Source organism: Hippocampus comes, unplaced genomic scaffold, assembly GCF_001891065.2.
Source record: "Hippocampus comes isolate QL1 unplaced genomic scaffold, H_comes_QL1_v1.1 scaffold78, whole genome shotgun sequence".
NCBI lineage: Eukaryota > Metazoa > Chordata > Actinopteri > Syngnathiformes > Syngnathidae > Hippocampus > Hippocampus comes.
This window is the reverse complement of record NW_017805798.1, coordinates 2,650,766-2,673,622: the sequence shown is the minus strand read 5'-3', so window position 1 is coordinate 2,673,622 and position 22,857 is coordinate 2,650,766. Positions and strand designations below refer to the sequence as shown.

The 22,857-nt window shown below is 44.6% G+C and overlaps 1 protein-coding gene across 20 annotated transcripts in view; it reads right to left on the bottom strand.

Annotated features, from left to right (window-relative positions):
• Positions 1 to 22,857, bottom strand: part of trpm3 (transient receptor potential cation channel, subfamily M, member 3) — a 106,569-nt gene that overhangs the window by 41,191 nt on the left and 42,521 nt on the right. For all 20 annotated transcript variants that reach the window (XM_019885620.1, XM_019885618.1, XM_019885619.1 and 17 more), the window contains exons 2-6: positions 11,271 to 11,350; positions 7,566 to 7,767; positions 6,597 to 6,810; positions 6,318 to 6,442; positions 5,633 to 5,804 (exon numbers count right to left, since the gene is read on the bottom strand). In XM_019885620.1, the coding sequence (XP_019741179.1) occupies positions 5,633 to 5,804; positions 6,318 to 6,442; positions 6,597 to 6,810; positions 7,566 to 7,767; positions 11,271 to 11,350 (793 nt within the window). The remainder of the gene's footprint in view (positions 1 to 5,632; positions 5,805 to 6,317; positions 6,443 to 6,596; positions 6,811 to 7,565; positions 7,768 to 11,270; positions 11,351 to 22,857) is intronic.

Sequence of the window (22,857 nt, the reverse complement as noted above, 5' to 3'; positions counted from 1 at the left end):
GAGAAATAACAACAAGAACTACTTACATAAAAAAATACAAATACAAAAACGTGGCAAGAAGCTAAGAGGGTAAAAGTCGCGCATAATCATGCACTTGGAAACAAGAGTCATGAGCAAGTCTGAAATAATTCAAAAACCAGTTGTTGCCGTGGCTGGCTTTATAAAAGGAGCTGCAAAACGAGGCAAATTAGCGACAGGTGCAGCTCTGGAGGGAACGCCCTCCACCCCTGTCAGACCCTGAAAAAACACACAGGACAGGATTGTGACAGATTTCTTTTGTTTTCAATCATGAAAAAAAAATAATACATGCAATATAAACACCCTGTATGTCACAAAACGCTTGACAGTTGTTGCCATTGCCCACCGAGAATAACTAGCATCAGCAAGTTACAGTATCGACAGACCAACCAGGACGCTTTGCTTGTCAGTATTTAGCGCGCAGGACTTCCATCCATCCAGCCATGTATTTATTTATTGAGCAAAGACTGTTTTGTTGTGACGCAGACACGTTTGGCTAGCTTTCTTTGGCTCGACTTCTTTACACCCGCTCATGTCTGCTGGTTGCTTTATTTCTTGCTCGAGGTTAAGTCACGCACTGGATTCGCAACGCACTGCTTGCTACTGAGTGAATGATTGATGACAACACAAACATAAACACACCCTGAGTGGGGACTCTGTGTTCACAAATCCTAATAAAACATACCTTTGCTGTTTAATTTATAATAACAATAATAACAAATATAAAGGTTTCTATTTTTCACCGCCACGTATATGGTAGAAACGTCAATGTTTGTGGAGCCACTTTTCTCCAGCAGTCCGCAACGTGTTGCTTTGATTGATTGACTTCTACGACTTTCCCTCTGGCTTGCCTCAAAATGATCAATAATGGCACGTGAAAAAGTACATGACGGAAAACTTGTGCGAGCAAGCCCCCTTTCGAGCTAGTTCGGAATATCTGATTGCTTTGACTCACATCAGACATCCGACATCCAGTAGTACAAAGTGTGCTTCTCGGTGTTGAATTAAATCAGCTCTTGAAGGAGCTGGAACACTTGTGAGGTGTGTAGAGATTAAAGGCAATATTATTTTCTCTTTTAAACAAAAAGATCATAACTCACTTTCACCTGCGTGTTATAAAAAAATAAATAAAAGAGCATACTATGTTAGTCCTAACCTTTTATCACTGGGGCATATGGCGAGGGAGTAATACACAAAGACTCTTCTGACCTTTTCATCTCTCTTGGTAAAGGTCTACGATTCCACAGTCCACACTGATGGCCATGCTCTTGTATTCTTTCCACGCCGTGTCACATTTCGCCATTCAAGCATGTGCCTCAACTGGTTCATGTGCGCCTACGATGAGGCTCCCACACCCCAAGCGCAGCCACTTCAGACGATGATATCTCTGTGCCGCAAGGCAGAACACCTTGGCAGCTTCCATTTATCACATGCGCCTTAGTTTTTTAAATTGTTTAACTCCACTACTGGGGGGGGGGGACTGTATGCGGCACTTGGTTGTTTTTCTTTGGGTGCGCCTTTCCCCCAAGGTCGGCCGGGATAGGCTCCAGCACACCTGAGATCCCGACTGAACGTAAGCACGACAGAAAGCCGGGTAGCAGCTCGCTTCCCCATTTTGTGAGACGATTGATTGTGTGGAAGGCACTTGGTGGGAATTGATTCCACACCATGATCGATACATGACAGCAAGTGTCCACACATTCGGATAGAGACAATGCTCAACGGTTTTCAGTGACCTAAAAATGAAATTGGTGTGAGGGCAAAAAAATAGCCTCACAAAAATCACCAGTTTGCCTACACGGGGTCTGCATGTCAGAAAATGGCGCAATATGTCGCAAATTCTGTCAGTTTACATCAGGGGTGTCAAACTCATTTTTGTCGTGGCCCACATTATAGTTAGCGGTTCCCTTGGAGGGCCGTTATGACTGTGAAACCATATAAGGAAGTAAAGAATAACGGTTTATTCAACTGTAGTTTAAGTTACTATAATGAGGGTTTTGGTAAGAAGAAAACTTACAACAGCTTTCTTATGTACTACATACGAGAATTCGAAATGTTGGTATAAATTTTAGCAAGCATCATAGAAGTCAACATGTCTGATTTGCTTTAGCGGGCCACATCAAATGATCTTGCGGGCCAGATCTGGCCCCCGGGCCTTGAGTTTGACATTGGTGGGTTACATCAATTGCCACTGAATTGAACAACAACAACAATGGCGCCAACAAGCAATTTCAAATGCTACTACACTGGATTTCGTTTTACTACTCACATTTATTTTTGCTTGACAGGCAAAAAGAAAGTTGTCTGTTGTGTGTTGACGGCGCTGAGCCCGCCCCCAAAAGTTTAGGGCTCTCGACTTTCCCAGTGCCATTGCTTAGCATTAATCTTCCGCGAACGGGCCGGTCCACGGAGAGGTCATGATGTCACGGCTAATCTGCAACGCACGGCCTGATGCCTTTCCAGATTCAATTACCTCGCCTACTTCATTTTTTTTTTTTTTGTACACGTGCGCTGTGATTAATGAAACCGTTTGTCGGAGAAGGGCCGGTGAAGGTTACTCGGAGTTAAAACACACACATATCCCCGCATATACAAAGCACTTGTGTCACTCTAATATTCCTGGTCATTGAAGTGAAATTAGAAGCGCCAGGCACTCAAGGTTCTTCGATCGTACCGGTTTGAACTTGGTGAAATGTTCTCTGACTGGATCTGGCAGTGAGGCCGTCGCTGTGAACGGGATGCTGTTTTCTTAAGTTTAAGGGAGGGAAAAAAAAACGGATGAGCCTTTGAGCAGAATCTTTTTCACTGAAGATTCCTCAAGGTAACGTGTCATCTCAGTGAATGCCTTTTGATCGGTTCCATGCTTCCTTTTCGCTTGACATTCATGTTCGTCCCCCTTGAGCTCACCCTGTCAGACCTTTCTTTAGTACTCATTTTCCCGACTCCCCTCAACTTCTGACTGACTTGAAAGTACACGACTGAAATGCAACTGACTTTTGGCTGACGCATACCAACGCTCGTGCTCAGGTTCGCCTCGCTGTCATTTTATTGATATGCTGTCGCTATCATTTGTCTCTCACTTTGCTCTCCAACGTGTTCTCATTAGGACACTTTTACGCTACGTTCTATCTTCTCTTCACTTGCAGAATGGTCACGCGCCAGTTGGAGCAGCAAGATTAGAAGGACATAATCACATCATAAAACCCGAAGCAGGGAATCTTGTACGAAGCAACCTCACTTTCACCACGTGATTATATGTGATCCCCGAAACAGGCTGCAGGAGTATTGTCGCCAAACGTTATAATTTCTTCATTTCTTTAATTGGACTGCAGGCTACAGCGGGATGCTTGCAGGAAGCCGTGCTGTGAGGAAAATTGATGCCTATGCTACTTGATTTTGTGGGTTTATGGGCAGGTATTCAAATGAATCAAATAGCTGTCTACTCACCCTGACAGTGAATGCGGAGGAAGCAAAAATAGAAATGCAGCGTTCGCTCAAGTCGACGCACAGTTTGTAACTCTAAAAAAGCTCACTCCTATCTGAAGGTGCCACGGGTACTTCCGAAGTGCTACGATATATCAGTAGAGGACGATTTGCATTCGACTGGACTACACCTCAGAACCGTGTCCTCAATTCAGCAAGAGGGTGAGATATACATCTCAGTCCTTGGGGTCTTTTGACAAACGTTGGGGAGAAAATTGTGAATAAATTGCACATTGTGCCTCCTTAAAATGTACAAGATTGACAATCTGGTATGCTGAATGACAGATAAGCTTGCTTTACCCTTGGTAGCAGTATTGCTTATCTCGTCTGCAGATGCCATCAGGCTAAGGTTTCTCCTTGGATCGGGTAAAAAAAAAAAAAAAAAAAAAAAAAGTTGAAGCAGGGTACAATCGGAATCCCATCAGGCACTTTGCATGGCCATAGCCTGGAGTGTCAGGCGATTGTGTGACGGTTGGGCATCCCTTTGCCTTCCCAGCCCCTTTGATATGATTCCAGGCATAGGATGACAAAGGGAAGTCCACAAGTCACGTGACTCGAAGGTGAGCGGAGCGCAAGTCTGCCACGTGCATCGAACCATTTAACCCACAGGGCATTTCTTTACATGCTTGAAGCGGAGAGATTTAGTTTTCGAAATGATCCGACAATATACTCACCAAAAACAATCATATCAAAGGTAAGCATCACATCAGGTGATTGTTTTAAAAATGAATTGATCTCTTTGGCTTCGAAATTAATGGAGTCATATCGGCAAAACTCTTTTGACATTTACAAATGTATTTTTTGTGCATGTTGACAACAAAAGGAGGGAGCGGCAAATAAATCATGGCTCCACACACCGCTCCCCCCGATTCAGGTCTGTGTCACATTCTAAACAATACGCTGAGAGGCTGTTGAGAAATCTATTGGAAGATGGAACGGGCGGCGGTGGTTGAGAGAGTGTGAGAGAGCGTGAGCGAAAAATGCCAGAAATGCATTTTGTGTTTGTGATAATCCATTTGGGTTGCAGCCAAGACATTAAATGGACATTGAAAAGTGATAAATGCAAGGTGACAGGGGCTCACTAGCAAATGAAGACCGCGCAATTACACGTTAAGAATGTACATAGAGTACACGCACAAAATACAAATAGGCTATCGCTGCCCTTTTCTGAGTATGAGATAAGCTAGTAGCAAACATGCTAAACTGGATGACTAAAAGCGGTGGGGGATCTTATCGCTTGTTAATCACCTCGCTGACAGCTGCCTTGTACTCTGGAAAAAAAAAAAAAAAACCTTGATAGAACTGACCTTTAAGGATAGTGTGAAATCATCCACAGCGCTGGTATGTTAGCATGGCTAAATTAATCTGAGCAAGGCAATAAATGTCAGTTTGTTGCAGCGGCAACACATCTTTGCTCACAAGTTTTTGCTTTAAAATGCTTTGAGTCGTTTGTCAGTCACGCACACAAACACACAAAGCCAACAAATTGGCAAAGTTGCGTCACAGTGCTCCAAGTTATTCTCGACGTGTTCGTCTCAAGCTTGACATCTGTTTTATATTTCCAAGTGGAGGTCTACAATGATATTCTTTGAAGTTAGTTCTAAAAATGGATGTGGTGGGAATTCAGACATTGAGGGGCTCACTAACCAGCTTCTCTAATGCTAGAATTAAAAAAACAGCAGCTTTTGACTCCAGTGTGGAACGCACTGTTGTCTCCTAGCAGGCTCGACATGTTTTACTAAATTACTCACAGACAACCCAAGCCAACATTTTGTTCATACCAGTGAGAAAAATCACCATATGTCTCTAATATTGGTAAATATTTTGATGTACCAGAAACAAGAAAATGTAGAATATCAAGCGGGTTCACTTAAGGAAAGGGTTCGACTAAGCTGTCAGGAAGCTCTGAAGAAAAAAAAAATAAACCTTTCCTGAAGGAAGGGAACATTGCAAAAGGCTCGTGGAGTTTGCTAAAAATATCCTGTGAGTGTGTAACGTAAATCGGCTCCTGATTCGTCGAGCTGCAGTAGGACAATAGAGTGCAAACCCAATTGGTGCACGGTGGTGGGATGAAAGAGTCCAATGACTGTGCCAATGACTCAGGCAAAGTGGGTCAATCATGCACACTCACGTGTGTTGATCTTCTGTAGGGAGATGTGTTTCTCCAACTGTCGCCGTAGTTTGACCTCGGCGCCGTACTTCCCCGTGGTGCCGTTGTCAGCCAGGATGAAGTGTGAGTGGAGACTGTTGAGAACCGTCAGCTTGCTCATCGGGTTGGACATGGTCTGGTACGGACGTACCACCTGCGCAAAGCATCCATGTGAAAAGTGAAACAAAATAGTGGTGAGTGTCTGATCCTTATTAACATGAAAGAAAACAAAATGAAATATAAATCTGCTGAATAACTTTATTAACATTATTCGGACTGCCTGCGCACACTCTGACAATCTGAGCGCCACTGCCACCTACTGGAGTGGATGTGCAATTACACTTTATTGTATCCACCCATCCATACATCCATCCATTTTCTAATCCGCTTATCCTCACGAGTGTCGTGCTGGAGCCCATCCCGGCTGTCTTTGGGAAGTAGGCAGGGGACACCCTGAACAGGTTGCCAACCAATCACTAGCCACACATGGACCAACAACCATCCACGTTCACAATCACACCTAGGGACAATTTAGAGTGTTCCATTAACCTGCCATGCATGTTTTTTGAATGTGGGAGGAAGCCGGAGTACCCAGAGAAAACCCACCCAGTGTCTTTGTCGAGGAACGACAGTCTATGAGAACTCCAATTGCAGCTTCACCACTTACGTCTTTGCCAACGAGATCCTCCTGATTTTCCACGATGCCCCAGGGCGCAATACCAATGGTGCAGATCTTTCCCCTGGACTTGGAGGCATGGTCTTTCAGTGCATCACCCACATGGCGAATGACCCCTTTTGTTTACATGTGAAGGCGGGGCCGACAAGGAAAACAACACAGAGTTACACTACTGACAATCAAATCACATCTCCCCTGTTCACAATCAATAATTCATTGTATTTGGCGCGGCTGACTTTTGAAACAAGACAACATGGGGTTGTGGTTCACCTGTATTGACGCCTCCGGTGAAGATCCAGGCTCCGGTCGTCATGGCAGCCTTGATGAGCCCTTTGCCAAAGACCTGCTTGAGTTTTGGTTGCAATTCAAAGTTCTGCAGCCCCCCGTGGACCGAGATGAGAAGTTTGGGTAGCTCCAGCTGCCACTCCTTGGTCATCAGATGCAGCAGCAGGTCCGGCTTGGTGTCATAAGACACTCGCACGTACTGATAGACAGACGGACGCGTGTCAGTGATCGTGCTGATATACGGACACCCGCCTCGGGGGCTGGTGTTGCATGTTTTTTATGCTCCAAAGTTCTGAGACAGATTTTTGCTCAAATTGGAGGCCACATGGAGCGGAATTATGAAAAACATCTGTTTATCTATCTAATTCATCCTCAGACAAGCGAGCGAGCATATGCGTGGCATGAATAATTCAACCCTGCCAATAAATTAGCTCCAATTCACCTGTAAATCATCGACGTGAACTGCATGGAGGCTACAATTACCACTGACGGTGACTGTGAGAATCCGATGCAAAAGTCATTCGAAACAAACTCGTTGCACTTGTAATTATCTTCAAATTACTTAATTGATGATCCAGTCTTGAATTATTCTGATGATGAAAGGTGATCCAAAATATGAAATGTGTGTTGTTGTTTTTTTTTTTTTTTTTCGTGGGGAGCTTCTCCTACGGTCTAATTTAGATAGAAGATAAATGAATTGTTGTGAATGATATTTATGTTTTTCCTCATCACTGTCAGAAATTATGAACACCATTAGTGTCCTCACATAAATTAATACCATTCATTATTTACATCATAATATCATAATGAAAGGTAATTTTAGCAAATTTCAGAAGCGCGCATCAAACTGGTCGCCTTTTGCAGTAATCAGTACCCGAGATGCACAGCTCTGACTTTCAAAAAGGCTGGCGAGCGGCTGATGGAGCGTATCTTGCAGGTGTGCGGTGTGTTCACCATGGCTTTGTTGGAATGTCCTCCTCCCTGGAACTCGATGGTGCCGAAGGCATCCGTGGGGCTGAGCTGAGTGTGTTTGCTGATGGACCACTTCTCAGACGGACTGTCGTTCTTGGCCGCTCGTTCCGCCTTGTCATTGTGACTGGATGAAATGCCGGGGGGAAGCCCCACGTGCTGTCCTATGAGGCGACCGCAGCAGCACCTACATGAGATGACAACACGGCGCTCTTTTTCACCAGATTGGATGGAGGCAACGGGATTTATTTGGCAAAACTCAACTCAACTGCATTCATTGAGCACTTTAAAACAACCGCCGCTGTATGCAAAGTGCCGTACGTGGAGCAAAAAATAATTCATACAACAAACAATAAATGAATAATGAAGACAGTAGAAAGCACACAAATCAAGTGTCATGTTGAGTCAAAAGGCAAAGAATAAAAACGAGGTTTAAGAGGAGTTTTAAAGATGGGCAGAGAAGGGACTAGTTCTCGGTACCTCCTAATAGTGTCTGGCCCACAGGCCCGAGGCACCGGGCAGTTGCGTAAAGGTGGAGGTTAAAGAGGTAAGGTGGGACGAGGCCATTTAAAGATTTGAAAACTAATAACAGGTTCTTAAAAAGAACTCTAAAATGTAGAGGAAGTCAGTAAAGGGATGCCAGAGTAGGAGTTATGAGAGTTATGTGACGAGTATCAGTCAAGAGGCGAGCAGCAGCATTCTGGACCAACTGGAGACGCTTAATGGAGGATTGGCTGACTCCAAAGTAAAATGCAGAACAGTAAACTAGACGGGATGTGACGAAGGCATGAATTACGGTTTCAAAGTGCAGTTGGATGTCTGCGAAGGACAAATGGAGATGATATAGCATGTGCGGTTGTAAAAACTGAAGTGACGGTCTATCAACAGAATTGTCTCTTCTCACAGGGTCGTCCACAAGGACTTTTCGGGTTCTGCTGGACCGTCGCACTCCTTTATCAGCGCTTTCTCTTTGCTTTGAACTCTGTCTGTTCCTCTTGTCCATCGACAAGAGCCATTGTAAATGAAAATGAAAGTTACAAGGGGGCCGTCCTGATTTGGATGTTGCTTTCATATTTGTTCTCCAGTCCCGCGGGAGGAAGGAAGAGAAAGTGGCTTGGAATCTGATTCTGTTGACACTTCATATTTCCGTCTTCATTGCTTTTCCTTTGCCTCCTGCAAAACAAGTGTTTGTTTTCTACTTGAAAGAAATGATGTGATCTCGAGGGAAATTGCCGCCGCGTCATTCGATGATAATCCTTCATCCGAACAAAGTGTAACATACTGTAGCTTGCCGCTTGGCATCAAGCCTGGTAGGAGAGGAATTAAAATCTTGCTTTTTCGGCTCTCTCGTCGGAGCGGTGACAGCTGTTGTAACGAGAGTAATCGCGAAAAAACAACCAGTTCGGCAACATGAGAGCAACGCACGAAATTGAGTCGCAGCACACTTGCGTCACTTATTAGGGTTGTTGTGAAAATGAAAAATGTTGACGAATTGGACGCGGGGAATAATTTAGCCGATCCAGAAGCAGAAACAATTGCAACGGTAACCTTTCTCCATCTTATCCATATTCAAAGCGGCTATTTGAATAATTACAATAATTAGTTCTGTTAGACCGCGCTTCATTGTCAGACGTTCTACTCATGAACCTGCAGCACTTTTACAAATTCCGGCAAGAAACGTCCGTCTCTTATTGTTCGTCGCGTCCTCAGACCAGGTCCTGGCTGTCCTTTTGAAGTTCCGAAAATTTGACGGAGGCTGCTGATGTGACCAGACGCTTGGCTCCACAAAACAGAGAGGTATCCATCTTGACCTTGCATCATTTTTCAGCCAAATTTTGTGTCTCACCCAAACAGTTGACAGTCACTGACTAGTTGTTTTTTCATAGTACATTTTTACATTTTGAATTTCCTTTTGTTTTTTGTATTTTTTTTTACACCAAAGGGCATTCCCTTTGGTGTACAAAAAAATGCTGACAAAAACTACAAAGCCTATGCTGCCAGATGTTAATGGGCCTCACATCGGTCGGAAAGATCAGTGAAATGAAATGGAAGCAAGGAAAAGGACGCGCGTAGTGACTTTGGGGCCACCCCGTATTTCCAATTTGTACACAGCTGAATCATCCGTCTCTACACCACCTGGGCCCTCTGCAACACAAGCACAAACGTGGTCTAAATTGCAGCGCAGAAATGAACCGGGCCACTTGGTGGAATCTTTCAAACCATTCTCATGTTCCAATGTGAGGGCAGACAGGGACTGTCAAAATGAATTTTTGCCAGTACTTAAAACCTAAAATACTGAAATGTCATCATTCAGCAATCAGGAAGGCCAGTTTCAGAACGTCGAGGTACAACTTGGTTTACAAGTTGCTACCCCCCGCCCCCTCCCCACAAAATGCAGGACACCGCCGCCGGATCGGGAAATTGAGGGGGCCGCGACTGAGTTCACTGGTTCGTCCAGAGTTTTGGGCCGGTGAGAGCCAAAAGAGATTTGCACGCCTTATCAGTGCACTCCTCATGCTTGTTGGTCGGTGACGATAACGGGGCAGCGTTGAGCTCCCCGTCTATCCTTCCGGTCTGAGCGATCACCTCTCTCTTTACACCGAAGGTCATTCATCTGACGACTCGGCTTCTCCAGATAACAGCGATGCCTTCGCACTTTGCTGGAGCGCCTCGATGCCTTCGGGAACTTGTTGGTGTTCACCCGCGGCTCACGTGGCTACATTGTTTGTGCAGTGGCCCGCTAACGCCATTTGACTTCTCCTTGGACAGCGTGTGAACACCATCCGTCTTATCTTGGGTACGACTGCTTCCCCGGTGAGGTGGGAAGAAGGGGGCCAACTGGTGAGGCCTTGGAAGCAGCGCAGCTGTTCATGGTGCATGAAGGAAATGTGCGTGGCTTGTGGATGTAGTCGCTTGACGCATGGAAGCGCATCGCAGCCTTCGTTTCAGTTGCGGATGAATGTTGAGGCAGAGCACGTACGGAAATAAGAGCATGCGTAAAGCCGTTACAAGTGGCCTCTGTGAGCCGGCCCCTGTCTTTGTTGCTCAATTTGAATGCCGTTTTGCCTTTTCGTAGGAAGAATGTGCTTACGGGGCCGCTACTTCTCCGTTGTGCAATGACGCAAAAGGATGCGTCTGCCAGTCGCAGAGGATTTGCGTGAACTCATAAACACAGGCTCGCAAGCACGCAGGTGACAGATATGTTTCTTTGCTTTGGGACAATTTGCTCGAAGCAAGCGTGTAAAACAACAACTGCGGGCAACGCGGCTTGGAAAGCTTTCCCCAACTTCGGTTTTCATCATCATTACCGTTTCACACCGCCTGCACCGGTGTGCAGGAGTGTGTGTGTGCTTGTGTGTCTCTGTGTGTGTGTGTGTGCGAGGGAGAGAGAGAGAGAGGAGTAGAAAGGAGTACAACACCCATCACTGAAAATCATCTTGAGGGAGATGGAGGCCTCCTAATTCAAATTAGGGTTGGAGTTTCTCCTTTGTGCTCCAATGGTAAAAACATAAATAACTTTTATTCGATTTACATTTTTGTCGTGTAGCAAAATGATTCCCGCAATCACCATGTCATGACGCCTATGCACGCAACAACTACTTTCACCACTTTTTGTGACATGAGATATGTCCCCACATAAGGAAAAAGAGCGTTGCAGGACGAGCAATTGAATTTTGGTGTGTTGCATACCTATGGGGGTCTTTGGCGCTCACAATGATATGAACACATTCTCTCTTGCTGAACGCTCTCTCGATCCATGATTTCTGTGCCTGCGGACACAAAAACAGAACAGTAAGGTTAATGTAGGGGGTCCAAAAAAACAAAGCAAAAAAAAAAAAAAAAAAAAAACAACAATATGGAGTTCACCTGAAAATGGCTTTTGGGAAATGCTTACACAATGGTCAATGGGACTGAACAGCGTTTAATACTTTAAGCATTGTGTACATAAAAATGCAAGTTGCCTTGCGAGACAAGCAATTTGGCGACACGCAGTTTACTCAAGGGACACACAGACCCCTCCAAACATGATTTAGAAACAAGCACACTGGAAATAGCCCACATCACTTCAAATGGAGTCCCTCACACATAATTCAATCACTGTGACACAAATGCTTCATGCCGAGAGTCGAGTCCAAATTGGTTGAAAGAAGTTGCTGGGAGAGAAAGAGAGAGAGAGAGAGAGAAAGCGGATGTTAAATGCAACGAGGCAGTAAATGATGTCAGTCCATGTTGCATTGCTAAGTGAAATGCAGCCAGCAAAGTGTGTGTCTGCTTACTGAGATGTTATGCACGCGAGGGACCACATATGATTTGAAATTTGCAGCAGTGAGTAACTGCGCTGCATCGTAATGAGAGCCGTGTGTAATATTTTTGGTTACCTCCGTTGCTTACATAAGAGAGCGGTTGGAATCAAAGGCACACCTCACTCAAAGCGTCAATGGAAACTGTAAAAGCGGCGCGTTCAGCTCGAGCTCCTGTTTCGCATATCGTTAATATGCAAATCGTCTCGATGCGTTTGCGAACGCGTGTCGACAACATACAAATACGTAGCCGGCATTATAAAGTCGCGCTGGAATTGCGCATGTGGCGGTCGTATCCGTCGCACGTCTGAGAGAGCGGGCCAATTATCCTGCTGCACACGTGCACGGTGGCTCCACGGTGAATGCCTGCGGCACGGGATTAGAGTTGAGATACATCTGTTTAGATCGGCTCCAAAGTCCAATGTACAAATTCACGGGGGAATAAACACTAGAGAAGAATCCACGCAAGACTCATCAAACCACATATGGAAAAAAAAGCACGGTGCGCTCAGCTTTTTAGTTACACTCACTTTTGAGATGCCATCAACAGCCTCTAGAGCACAAGTGTCAAACTCAAGGCCCGGGGGCCAGATCTGGCCTGCCAGATCATTTGATGTGGCCCGCAAAAGCAAATCAAAGATGTTAACTTTCTTGCTAAAATCTCTAACAAAATTTCTAATTCTCATTTGTAATAAATAAGAGCAATACTGTCAGCATTTTCTTGTTCCCAAATCCCTCATGACAGTAACTTAAACAATAGTTGAATAAATCGTCTTTCTTGACTTCTTGATATGGTTTCAGTCATAACGGCCCTCCAAGGGAAACGGTAACTAAAATAAGGCCTGTGATAAAAATGAGTTTGACACTACTGCTCTAGAGGGACTGGTGACTTAGATATAAACAAGTTCAAAGTCCCAAAAAAATGTGACTTTAGACTTGGTGAAAAAGGGCTTTTGTTTGAATTGAATCCAACTTTATTGTGACCTAAAACCTGCAACATTGTGCAATGAGGGTGGACGGAAAAAAAATAAATCATCATAAATAAACAGCCACGAAGATGTGGTTGCACAAGTGTGCACGTCCGCTTCTAACTGGGATGTGGCTGTGTTGACAACCAACCAAACACATTCAAATTTATATTAACCCTTTCATGCACAAATAATGACAGCCTACATCAGGATTTTTTTTCTCATTTTTATTTTAGGCGTGAAAAGAAAATAATGCCAGCGAATGGCAACACACATAAGGGTCCATTGCAGTGGTTTGATGCACAACCGTGACATTAAGATTCATTAATATCAGAGAAAAAAAAAAAAAAAACAACATTTAAAAGAGCTGTCCACTCTTGTCACCGCTGTCCCCTGAAAGGGTTAAATGCGAGTCAGCATACACCTGCCAGGCTTGCACCATTTCTTATTAACTTTTACACCATATCCCAAAAATCCGAATGTGTTTTCTGATGATGCAAATGATCCAGGATCCGGGAAACGCTCAAGACTTTCATGATTGGCAAAGCCATTCACAGAAGTGAAGTGACCTGTGTTGCTGTAATTGCGTTGAAATTCAGATTAGATGTCCATGGGACGATCTGGCCGAAAGGAACGGCCAAATCCAAAGCAACAAAAAAAGGTCCTGCCTGCTGTTCGTTCTGGGAGAGCGGAGCTGGCTGGTCTCCCAGCCAGCAGCGCGGAGACTTGCTTGTACAAGCCTTTGACCGTCGCCGCCGCTACAACAACACACTCCGCATCCGCCTGACTGAACCTGTCAAACCGCGGCGCCCCTAAACCCACCGCAAACCCGCCACAAACCGGACTGGACCAAACCTGCATCGGCACACTTGCCCTAAACACAAGACTTGGATCTCGGGTGGGGACTGGGAGGGGTTAGAGATCATTCTGTGATCACATTGGACTCAGTGGGCCACAAAAGCTAGCACCCCAATTGTTTCTACAACGCGCTGAACCTGAGTATTCATCCACCGGCAAAACGAGACTGACTGCAGGTGGCGGAGGTCGTGGCGTTGACAAGATCAAAGCGAAAATCAAACGCCGATAGGTTTGCCTTTCTGTCCGTCAACAAATCCTCGACCTTGATGGTTTACGTTACTTTCGCCAAGATGCAACACTGGTTCCCTGCCTGCCACCCGTGCCTCCTCAAAAGACCGGCTTCTTTCAACATGCGTAAAACAAAGCTGCCGATGATCGAGCACAGTGGTTCCCAACCTTGATTGAGCCCGACACATTTTTTTTTAAGTTCGAAAAAATTGAATGGCGCACCAGAAAAAAAAAATGGTCACAAACCTCTTGTCAATTTCATACTTTTTGCCATCTAATAAAAGATTGTTTATTTGTTCTTTCTGTCACTATAAGTTGCTGGCATAGATAGATGGACAAAGATACATTATTTGTTATGAATAAATCATTTTCTCACCAATGAGTTAAAATTTGATAATTTTCCACAGCACAGTGTTAGAGCTCTCACTGCACGCTCGTGTGGCCCCAGGCACACCGGTTGGGAATCGCTGGATACATGAAGCCCTTATGTATGCAGCTGTGCGCGAGAAAATGACTCGACTGGATAAACGGAGGAGGAAGGCGAACTCTGTCATGGGGCAGAATTGAAGGACGCTGAACAAGAGAAATTATTTTTCTATCCTTAAATCAATCTTTATATAAGGCAGAGCAAACAACCAAGCGAATAGTTTAAAAGATATGACTCGGTCAAATAAAAAGGAGATTTAGTTGTTTTCTGTCATTGGTTGAAAAACACAGGCCTTAAAAAAAAACCATTTGGACAGAATGGTGCAAGTCATTACTTAACATTCATGCGAACGAAATTCCTCAGGTGCGAAAGAGAAATAACGGGCGAAATACACAATCGTCAACTACAGAGCCAGATTTTGTTCAACCCAATGGACAAAAAAAGCAAGTCAGTCTTTGAAAATCATTTTACCGACTCACCCGAATTTTGCGCCGGGCCGCATTCTTGCGGGCTTCCCCACATAAAGCAGATCGCAGGTAGCATTTTGACGCATGATTCTCGCCGGAAGCTCGAATGAGTGTATGATTTGCGCGCTGAGCCAGCCCTTAACCGTCGCCAAAGGGATCATCAGTCCCCTCCCCGCCCCGACTGCCAAAACGGCCCAACTGGCCGAGTCGCTCATGGCTCGACCTCGTCAAAGTCTGTCTTTCTGACCTGTTAGAAGACGCGCATAGATGTCTGCCTTTGGCCAAGAAGTTATGCTCACCTTCATATGCAGCTCTAGAAACTGGACAGGAGATAGAGGTCATATCAGAGGACACAAACATTTTTTTTTGTTGGACGAGGAGGATCGCGATAAAAATAAGTTAAGAGTTGTTTTTATCATTCATGCCAGCTAGACGGTGATAAATTTTGGCAAATTGTCAAATTAATGGCCTTGTATTTATGTTTGTGATTAAATCCAATTTTGCTTCCGCACAAAAAAAAAAAAAATTGTGGTTTGAAATTGAGGTCAATGAAGAATTTATTGATCTTAAAAAGCACTTTACGGACGATGATTCTGTATTATCGCGGGGCAACTGTCAGGATCACTTCCCGGGAACTTGTTTTATGATTTTGTTTTCTTCATTATTTTCTTCACATTCTAGTCAAGTGTGACATTTCTAAACTAACTCGTCTTGCTTTTGTGTCTGCTCACCAGTTGCCTCAGTGCTCAACCGACTTTCTTTTCATGCCTTTTTTTTCCCCGATTTCACTTTTGAGCCTCTTGGCTAAAATAGCCTTGCGGTTTGGGGTTCTTATATTAACAAGTGACCCAGTTCCAGCACGTGCAGTGTCAATTCGGCCTTAAATAAGGAACATGTGAAAAAAAAGAGTCACTGTAGCTCAGAGCCATTTTTTTTTTTTTTTTTTTTGCCTTGCTCCCTCAAACGTACGCTTACAGAACTGAACTGACATGAACGTCTCCCAAGCTTGTAATTCATGTCCGCCGAGGCCAATTTCACCTGATCTCTTCATCACACTCGGCTGCTTCTCCTTATCCTTGCCCCCACTTACGACCGGGTAACACTTGTGAGAAGCATCCGGTTTGCAGTTGTGTTCGCAAAATATAGCACTGTGTTCAAAGGAATGAAAGCTCAAATCCCTCAAGGTGATGTAAATCACGGCACGGCGCAGAGAGAGGAGAAGCGACAGCTCAAGTCACTGAAGAGAGAATTTTAAGAGAAACAATGATTGAAAGGAGTAGAATGTATTTGTGTTTGTCATAAAATAACCAGCCGTCTTTGGCCATGGAAAATCAATGACAACTTGTGCAAAACGTTTGAGTAAAATGGCCTCATTTAAATAGGATCTTGAGATTAATTTGCATGCTTGCATGACAAAATATGGGTTGAAACTTTGTTTCAGTGGTTTGGAGGGGTGAGTTGAATTATCCTTATTTCTCTGTATGAAGTGGACATAAAAAGTTCACACACTCCTGGTCAAATGTCATTTTTCTTTTCTGATAAAACAAAATGAAACTTTTCCCACCATGAATGAGACCTATAACCTTTGCAACTTGATTTGGGGGGCGGTCCTGTCATAACATGGGATGTGGTTGTGTTCATAATTAACCAATCACATTCCACGCCATCATTTAAAGTGCTCCTGATGAACCCCAATTAAAGCTCAGATGTTCTAGTTGCCTTTTAGTTTGACATGAAAAGGGGTGTGTGCAGTCTGTTTATATCCACTGTATTAGAAATACGCCGACCAACCACAAAATCATTCTGACCAATTGCACAATATGAGATGAAGTATTAAACAACAGCTCATAATTATGAGGGCCCAACCAATGAATCGACCAACCGATTGAATTGGCTGATTGCTCTTATAAAATTAAATAAAGAAAACAACCCAACCAATTTTACTTTCTGTTGTAAAATACAGTATTACAGGACAAAGTATTGTAAAACAATCCAATGTTCTGCTTGTCATTGATATCTTTGTTGCTGTAAAAACCCAAAAAATGAATGACATATTTTGAAAATGTGTCGGCTGTTACAGTTGAGTAACCCGATGCCTTCCCTACACCTACATATGCAAACACTGTACACTGATCATAGCAGGAACAATTCTGTGACGATGCCTGACAAGGGTGTGTCACATTGCAAATTGCGTGTCTGCATATGGTACATGAATGTTTGCTGTGTACGCATGCAGATATTGTTCAATGTGCGCGTGTTAAGTGAGACGCTTGCTTATTTGAGCTACCGTCATGGCCGACTCCCCTCCCGGGGACAGAATAAGCAGCTCTCTTTCCCACAGGCTTCGGTTAAGCCGAGCTGAGCATCTGGCCAAACAGAGGCTAATCGACGCTGGCGTGGCCATTCAGGAGGGGGGGACGGGGAGGTTTTTGGGGCGATTGGGTGGTGGGGTGTCATACTCTCACGGTCGAAGGGGCGGGCTCGGTGCACTTCAGGCGTCGCGATAGAAGAAAAGGTAATATGGAGAAAAGGGAGGATGGAGAGCGGGGAGGTTGATCATCACCTGTTTGACAAAGTGATTTGCTTTGGATCAGCCTTCTGCTATCAGTGTGCGTGTGTGTGTGTGTGTGTGTGTGTGTGTGTGTGTGTGTGTGTGTGTGTGTGTGTGTGTGTGTGTGTGTGTGTGTGTGGGGTGGTTCAGGCCAAGTGCTGTGAAATTGCCTCTTATGCGCCCTCTGCACAAGAGCCCAAAGGGATTTTGGAGCGTGTATGTGGAATAGAGAGTTAAAAAAGAAGCGACATTCACCAGGGTGTTGCGAAGAAAAAAAAAAAAAAAAAAAAAAAAGCTAACATGGACTCTTCTGTACCGTCCATCCATTTTCTGATCCGCTTTATCCTCACAAGGGTCGCGGGGCGTGCTGGAACCTATCCCAGCCGTCTTCGGGCAGTAGGCGGGGGACACCCTGAACCGGTTGCCAGCCAATCGCAGGGCACATGTAGATGAACAAGCATTTGCGCTCACATTCACATTTAGGGACAATTTTGGGAGTGTTCAATCAGCCTGCCATGCATGTTTTTGCAATGTGGGAGGAAACCGGAGTACCCGGAGCAATTCCACGCAGGAACGGGGAGAACATGCAAACTCCACACAGGAAGGTTGGAGCTGGACTCTTCTGTAACGCAGACCAAAATCATCTCAGTGAGATCTCGTCGCTGACATCATTTTAAGAGAAGGAAGACACTTCTTCTTGGGTCAAGAGGGCAAAGCAGATGGGACGGCAGGGGTGGCGCGGTGAGTCGACACGATGCGATCCTCTTGCGTTCTCCCCAACACTGACGTTGCTTTCTTTTATTGTTTCATGGCTGACTGATCATCAATTCATTTGTGATCAAAGATTGCGTGCGCATGTGGAAAGCGAAAGAAAGTTCTGAAATGAATGGCGGATCAATGACTTCTTTTTTAGAATACGCACACAAACGAACGCACGTGGTCTCCATCTTGTGTCATGTGCAGAAGAAAAAGCTGACAAGCTTCCTCATCTGGCGAGGTAAAAGTATTCGTTCAGGTACGCACACCGGCTCCAGCAAACTCACACTCAGAGGCCTCGGGAGTCAATCGTTGATTATGTCGCACGACACGGGCTTTGAGCCGTCAAGGAAACTCAAAATGGGCGATCCAAGACACTACGTTTGTTGTCGGCGTCACATCTGTCGGATCAAAACTGGGCGACATTCGCGTAGTAGGCTTGAAAGACCCTAAAAAGGCGGAATAATCTTCATAAAGAGCCATTCCAAGAAGGCCTTTGCACCTCCTGCCGCTTAGGCCATAATTGCATATCACCGCCACGGAATTCGTATGTGAACGGAATAACGAGGGAGATTGATTGGTGTGACTTTTTATCCGTTTTTCCGTCGGTTAAAAATGATTGTAAATGTCAGGTGATATTTGAAAAAGCTGGGCAGCGTCGCCGTCTCTAATGACACTTCGCATTTGCCTTCATTAAACAACAATGATGACGATAAAAAGGTTAAGGCGTTTAATGTCACGGTGATTTTTAGAAAGGATTGATATTAATGATGGGCGGATGGTCTTTCGATGTCATTCGGTCTCAGTCGGCGGGTGTGTGTGTTTTTTTTTTTTTCGTTTCACACTCCTGAGTCTCTGGTAGGACTTCGGCGTATTTGCAGAACTCGCAGAGGAAGCGATGAAGACGTCGGCTCTTTGTTGTTGCTGAACTTCAGTGGCGTTCGCTGCCTGTGAACGGGATGACGCAACAAGAAGAGGAGACCTCGTTTTGGAGTAAGCAAGGGGGAGAGGAGAATAAGACATTGGGACAATTCCGTATGATGCAAAACAACACCATTGTGGTTTTCCTTTCACTTTGGTGGAGCTCTCTTGTGTGTCGAGGCCATGTCTAGCTCGAGAGGATTCTGCATTGACCAGCTTCTCCCATACGAATCAGTCACCAGAGGTGAACGCATTTGGGAGTTGCACTCATTTAGTATGAGTGTTGAAACGTTTAATCCTTTTTGAGAGGGATACTTTTGCAATGGGTTGCAATGGCAATATGGAGAAAACTGGCCTGTTTTTTACAGTCCACTCCAACGTATTGCATGTGGGCGTGTTTCCGTTTGGAACATCAGGATCCATTTGGTCCGAATGCTCAGGTTGATTGGCCAGAGAGGCGCTAAAATGAAGGCGTGAATAAAATTGCTTGTTTTGCACTGTGCAAAGCACAGCGTTCATGTAAAAGAATAATAAAGATGAACGTGCTCAAGAAGACAAAAGCAGCTTCAGATGTGAAGCGCCACGCTTGAATCGATGTGCATTTGCAACGGCGGCTCGGGAATCAAGCCTGGAAATTTATTCTGCATAGCCGCTGATGCAAGTTGCCAAATTGCTGCTTCGCATTTCCCCATTTTGAGAGAGCTCCTACGACCGGGGTTGGATAGCGGTTAGCACAACCTGGTTAATTTTACACCCGAGTCCCCTCTGCCGTCTCTAATGAGGAAGAAGTTGTAGTCGAGACGAGCTGGTGAGCACAAGGAAGTGATGGCGGTCAAAAAGCAGTTTGTACTGAAGCCTCAAATAGAGTCATGTGACACATCAGGGTTCATTTAATGCTGTGTGAGTTCAGTGCATCGCAGATTACTGTACTGATGTTTGCCTTGGACATTTTCGAAGGATTGTTAAAAGCCAACAAAAGCAAACGACCTTGGATCGGTTCTTTACAAAATGGCAGGCAAAAACCACTTTTGAGAGAGAACATGAACGAAAGAGGCCAAAAAACGATAAGGATGCAGATAAAAGTTAAATGACCATCATTTTTATTCTTTATTTTATTTTTTAACAGTATGCACAACTATCATTTATTGTGCAATAATCTAATTATAACATGTATTTGTTACGTATTTTGATGCATTTTTATGCTTTAGAAGACATTTTTGTCTGAATTTTGGGGGGGCTTGGAACGGATTAGGGCTTTTCCATGCAAAACCCGTCTCTAGTTACAAAATTTTTGTAAGTAGAGGTACCACTGCACTTTTTTGTACACTCACAATATATGACAGTTGAGAAAAAATAAATAAAAATATGTGCTGCATGTAGCCCGTCGCCTTCAGCAAGCATCCCCTCCACACTCGTGTCACAGGGCGACGACTATTTTCGTTTTGTAAAGCCGTTAATTGATTTTGACATTTGTATGACAGATGTTGGGTGAAAAACGTTGGTGTGATGGTGACCCCGGGATGGTTGTGGGTGGTTGCGCCTAATTTCCAGTTTGGCAAATCTGAATGTTATTCTTTAAAGAGAATCATCCCACAAAGCCCTGATTAGCAGGTTTACAAACTCACTCGAGAGAACATAGGGTGAAGTGCGGCGGCTCCATTTTTTTTTGGTTTTGTCATAGTGTGAATAAGTGAAACTATTAATCTGCGTCTTGCATGTGCGCACACTCCAAGTCAAGCCTGTCATGTAAATCATCATAAAGCTCAGCCTCCCAGGCAGATGAGGAAATGGGAGGGGGACAACTGGTCTCATTAAAATGATGTGTCGTGTTTTTTTGCACGAAGCTGTCGAAGACTCCTGAGATGCAACGTGGTCGGAAACGACGCGGCACAACAACAACGGAGCTAAACAGATCGTGTCGCACCTGTCTTGTTTTTTGGGCTTGTTCGCAAAATGAAACCACAGTGTGCGTGTTATCCTTTCACCAGCTCGGGTCAGTCACGATCCCCTCAGCTGTGTCAAGAATAGTTGTGTCATTACACCGCAGCTAATGTCACATCATGTCAAGGGTGCCACGATCCGCCCTGAAAGCTAAGTATAACCTTCCCATCTTCCAAAATTGACTTTCTGTTGCGCCGGTACCATGAATCATGTTCGCCCGTTCACGTTTGACATGAACGAGATGATTTTTTTTTTCCTCGGGAAATAACACAGTGAGAGACTTCGCTGAAACATACGCGGAATATCATTTCACTAACATAGACATTCCCATGATGATCGAATTGCATTTTATCCTCACATTCAACTATCCCGACGCATTACTCAGAGGAAATCTGTTAAAAAGCACTTCATAAACTCATGAATGCTCGCAAGCAAGACAATACGGCATCATGTTAATTAGACTCATAATACAGGCAGGAAATAAAATGAGCCCAATTTGACACCGAAATGAGGTTGACGGAAAGACACAGACGCGACGCCGGCTTCACCGTGGCTGCCTCGACGCCCAAGATGGAATTCTAATTGCACCGCAAACAGAGTTCATTAATCCTGCAATCATTCATTATACATGTAAGCTGCGTGGCGTGCGTGCGCGCGAGACAATGCAAGTGCGAAGGAGCGGGCATGTTCGGCTCCTGCGAGCTTCCTGATTAAACGCAAACATTAAAAGCGGTCAGGTGAGACTCGGGATATTATGTAAAGTGCTGAGCATGACACTAGCGAGAACGCTCACGCGTTTCCTGGCAGTAAATTCACGACTCCATCAACTTGGCGTCGGGGAAATGATGCATTGAACGCAGCTTTCCGACTGTCCCTCCTCTCGTTGTTTTCACCACGCATCCTTCACCATCATCGCAAGTGTCATTTCGGTTCTAATGGTTGTTTGGCTGTTGCAGCCGCCATGTCTATGCCCGACCGCGGGCACGGTCGGGTAATGAGGACAAATCATGCAGCCCATGTATGTATTATACATGCACGCGGTGAGACACGTGCATTAGCGACAGAAACGTTAAATGATGCATGTGCTTGTCAGACTAAGTTGCATCAAAGAAAATTGGACCATCACAATGATGATCATGCACAGTTTGGAATAACACGATCCAAAATTGTCATTTAACCGTTTTTAAATTGCCGGAGCAAGTTTGAGGACAAGTACTGAGGGTACATCCAGGAACCTGCCAAAACATGAATACCGATACTTCATAATGAGGAAAATGTGTTTTATTTGAATCAAATTTTGTTGACCCATTTTTTTTTCTTTGCTTGGACTTGCAAGCAAAAAATTTACATACCACTGTTGCATGGTGGCAGTGAAATCAAAATAAGGCTCTTGGGAACAAGCAGCAGTTCGGCAGATAGTGAGGAAAAAAAAGAAAAAAAGATGCCCATTTAAAGTTTAGCAAGTCTCCAGATGGGTTGTGAGTTGCTATTTATAGCAAAATGGAGTGCTTTAAAAAAACAAAATGTTCTGTTGGGTGATGCGTGGAAGTAACCTTCAGGGACCAGGGACGGTCTTGACACATCTTTCAAACAATCTTAAAAACAGTAGACTGATCTCTGCAGGGAAATGAATATTTCCTAGCAAGCAACATCCTTCGCAGATAATGACTAGTTTTTCCGTCGTGTGTCCGTTCTCGGCGGGGCTTCGCGTCTTGCCCTCGAACTAAACAAAGAGGAAGCGTGGATGATACATTAAATGGTGTGTATATTCGCATCATTACTTTGGCAAGAAAAATGTCCTGCAGTGGAAAAAACACAAACGCCTGCTAATTAGTGGGCTGACGAGGGAGGCGGTGGGG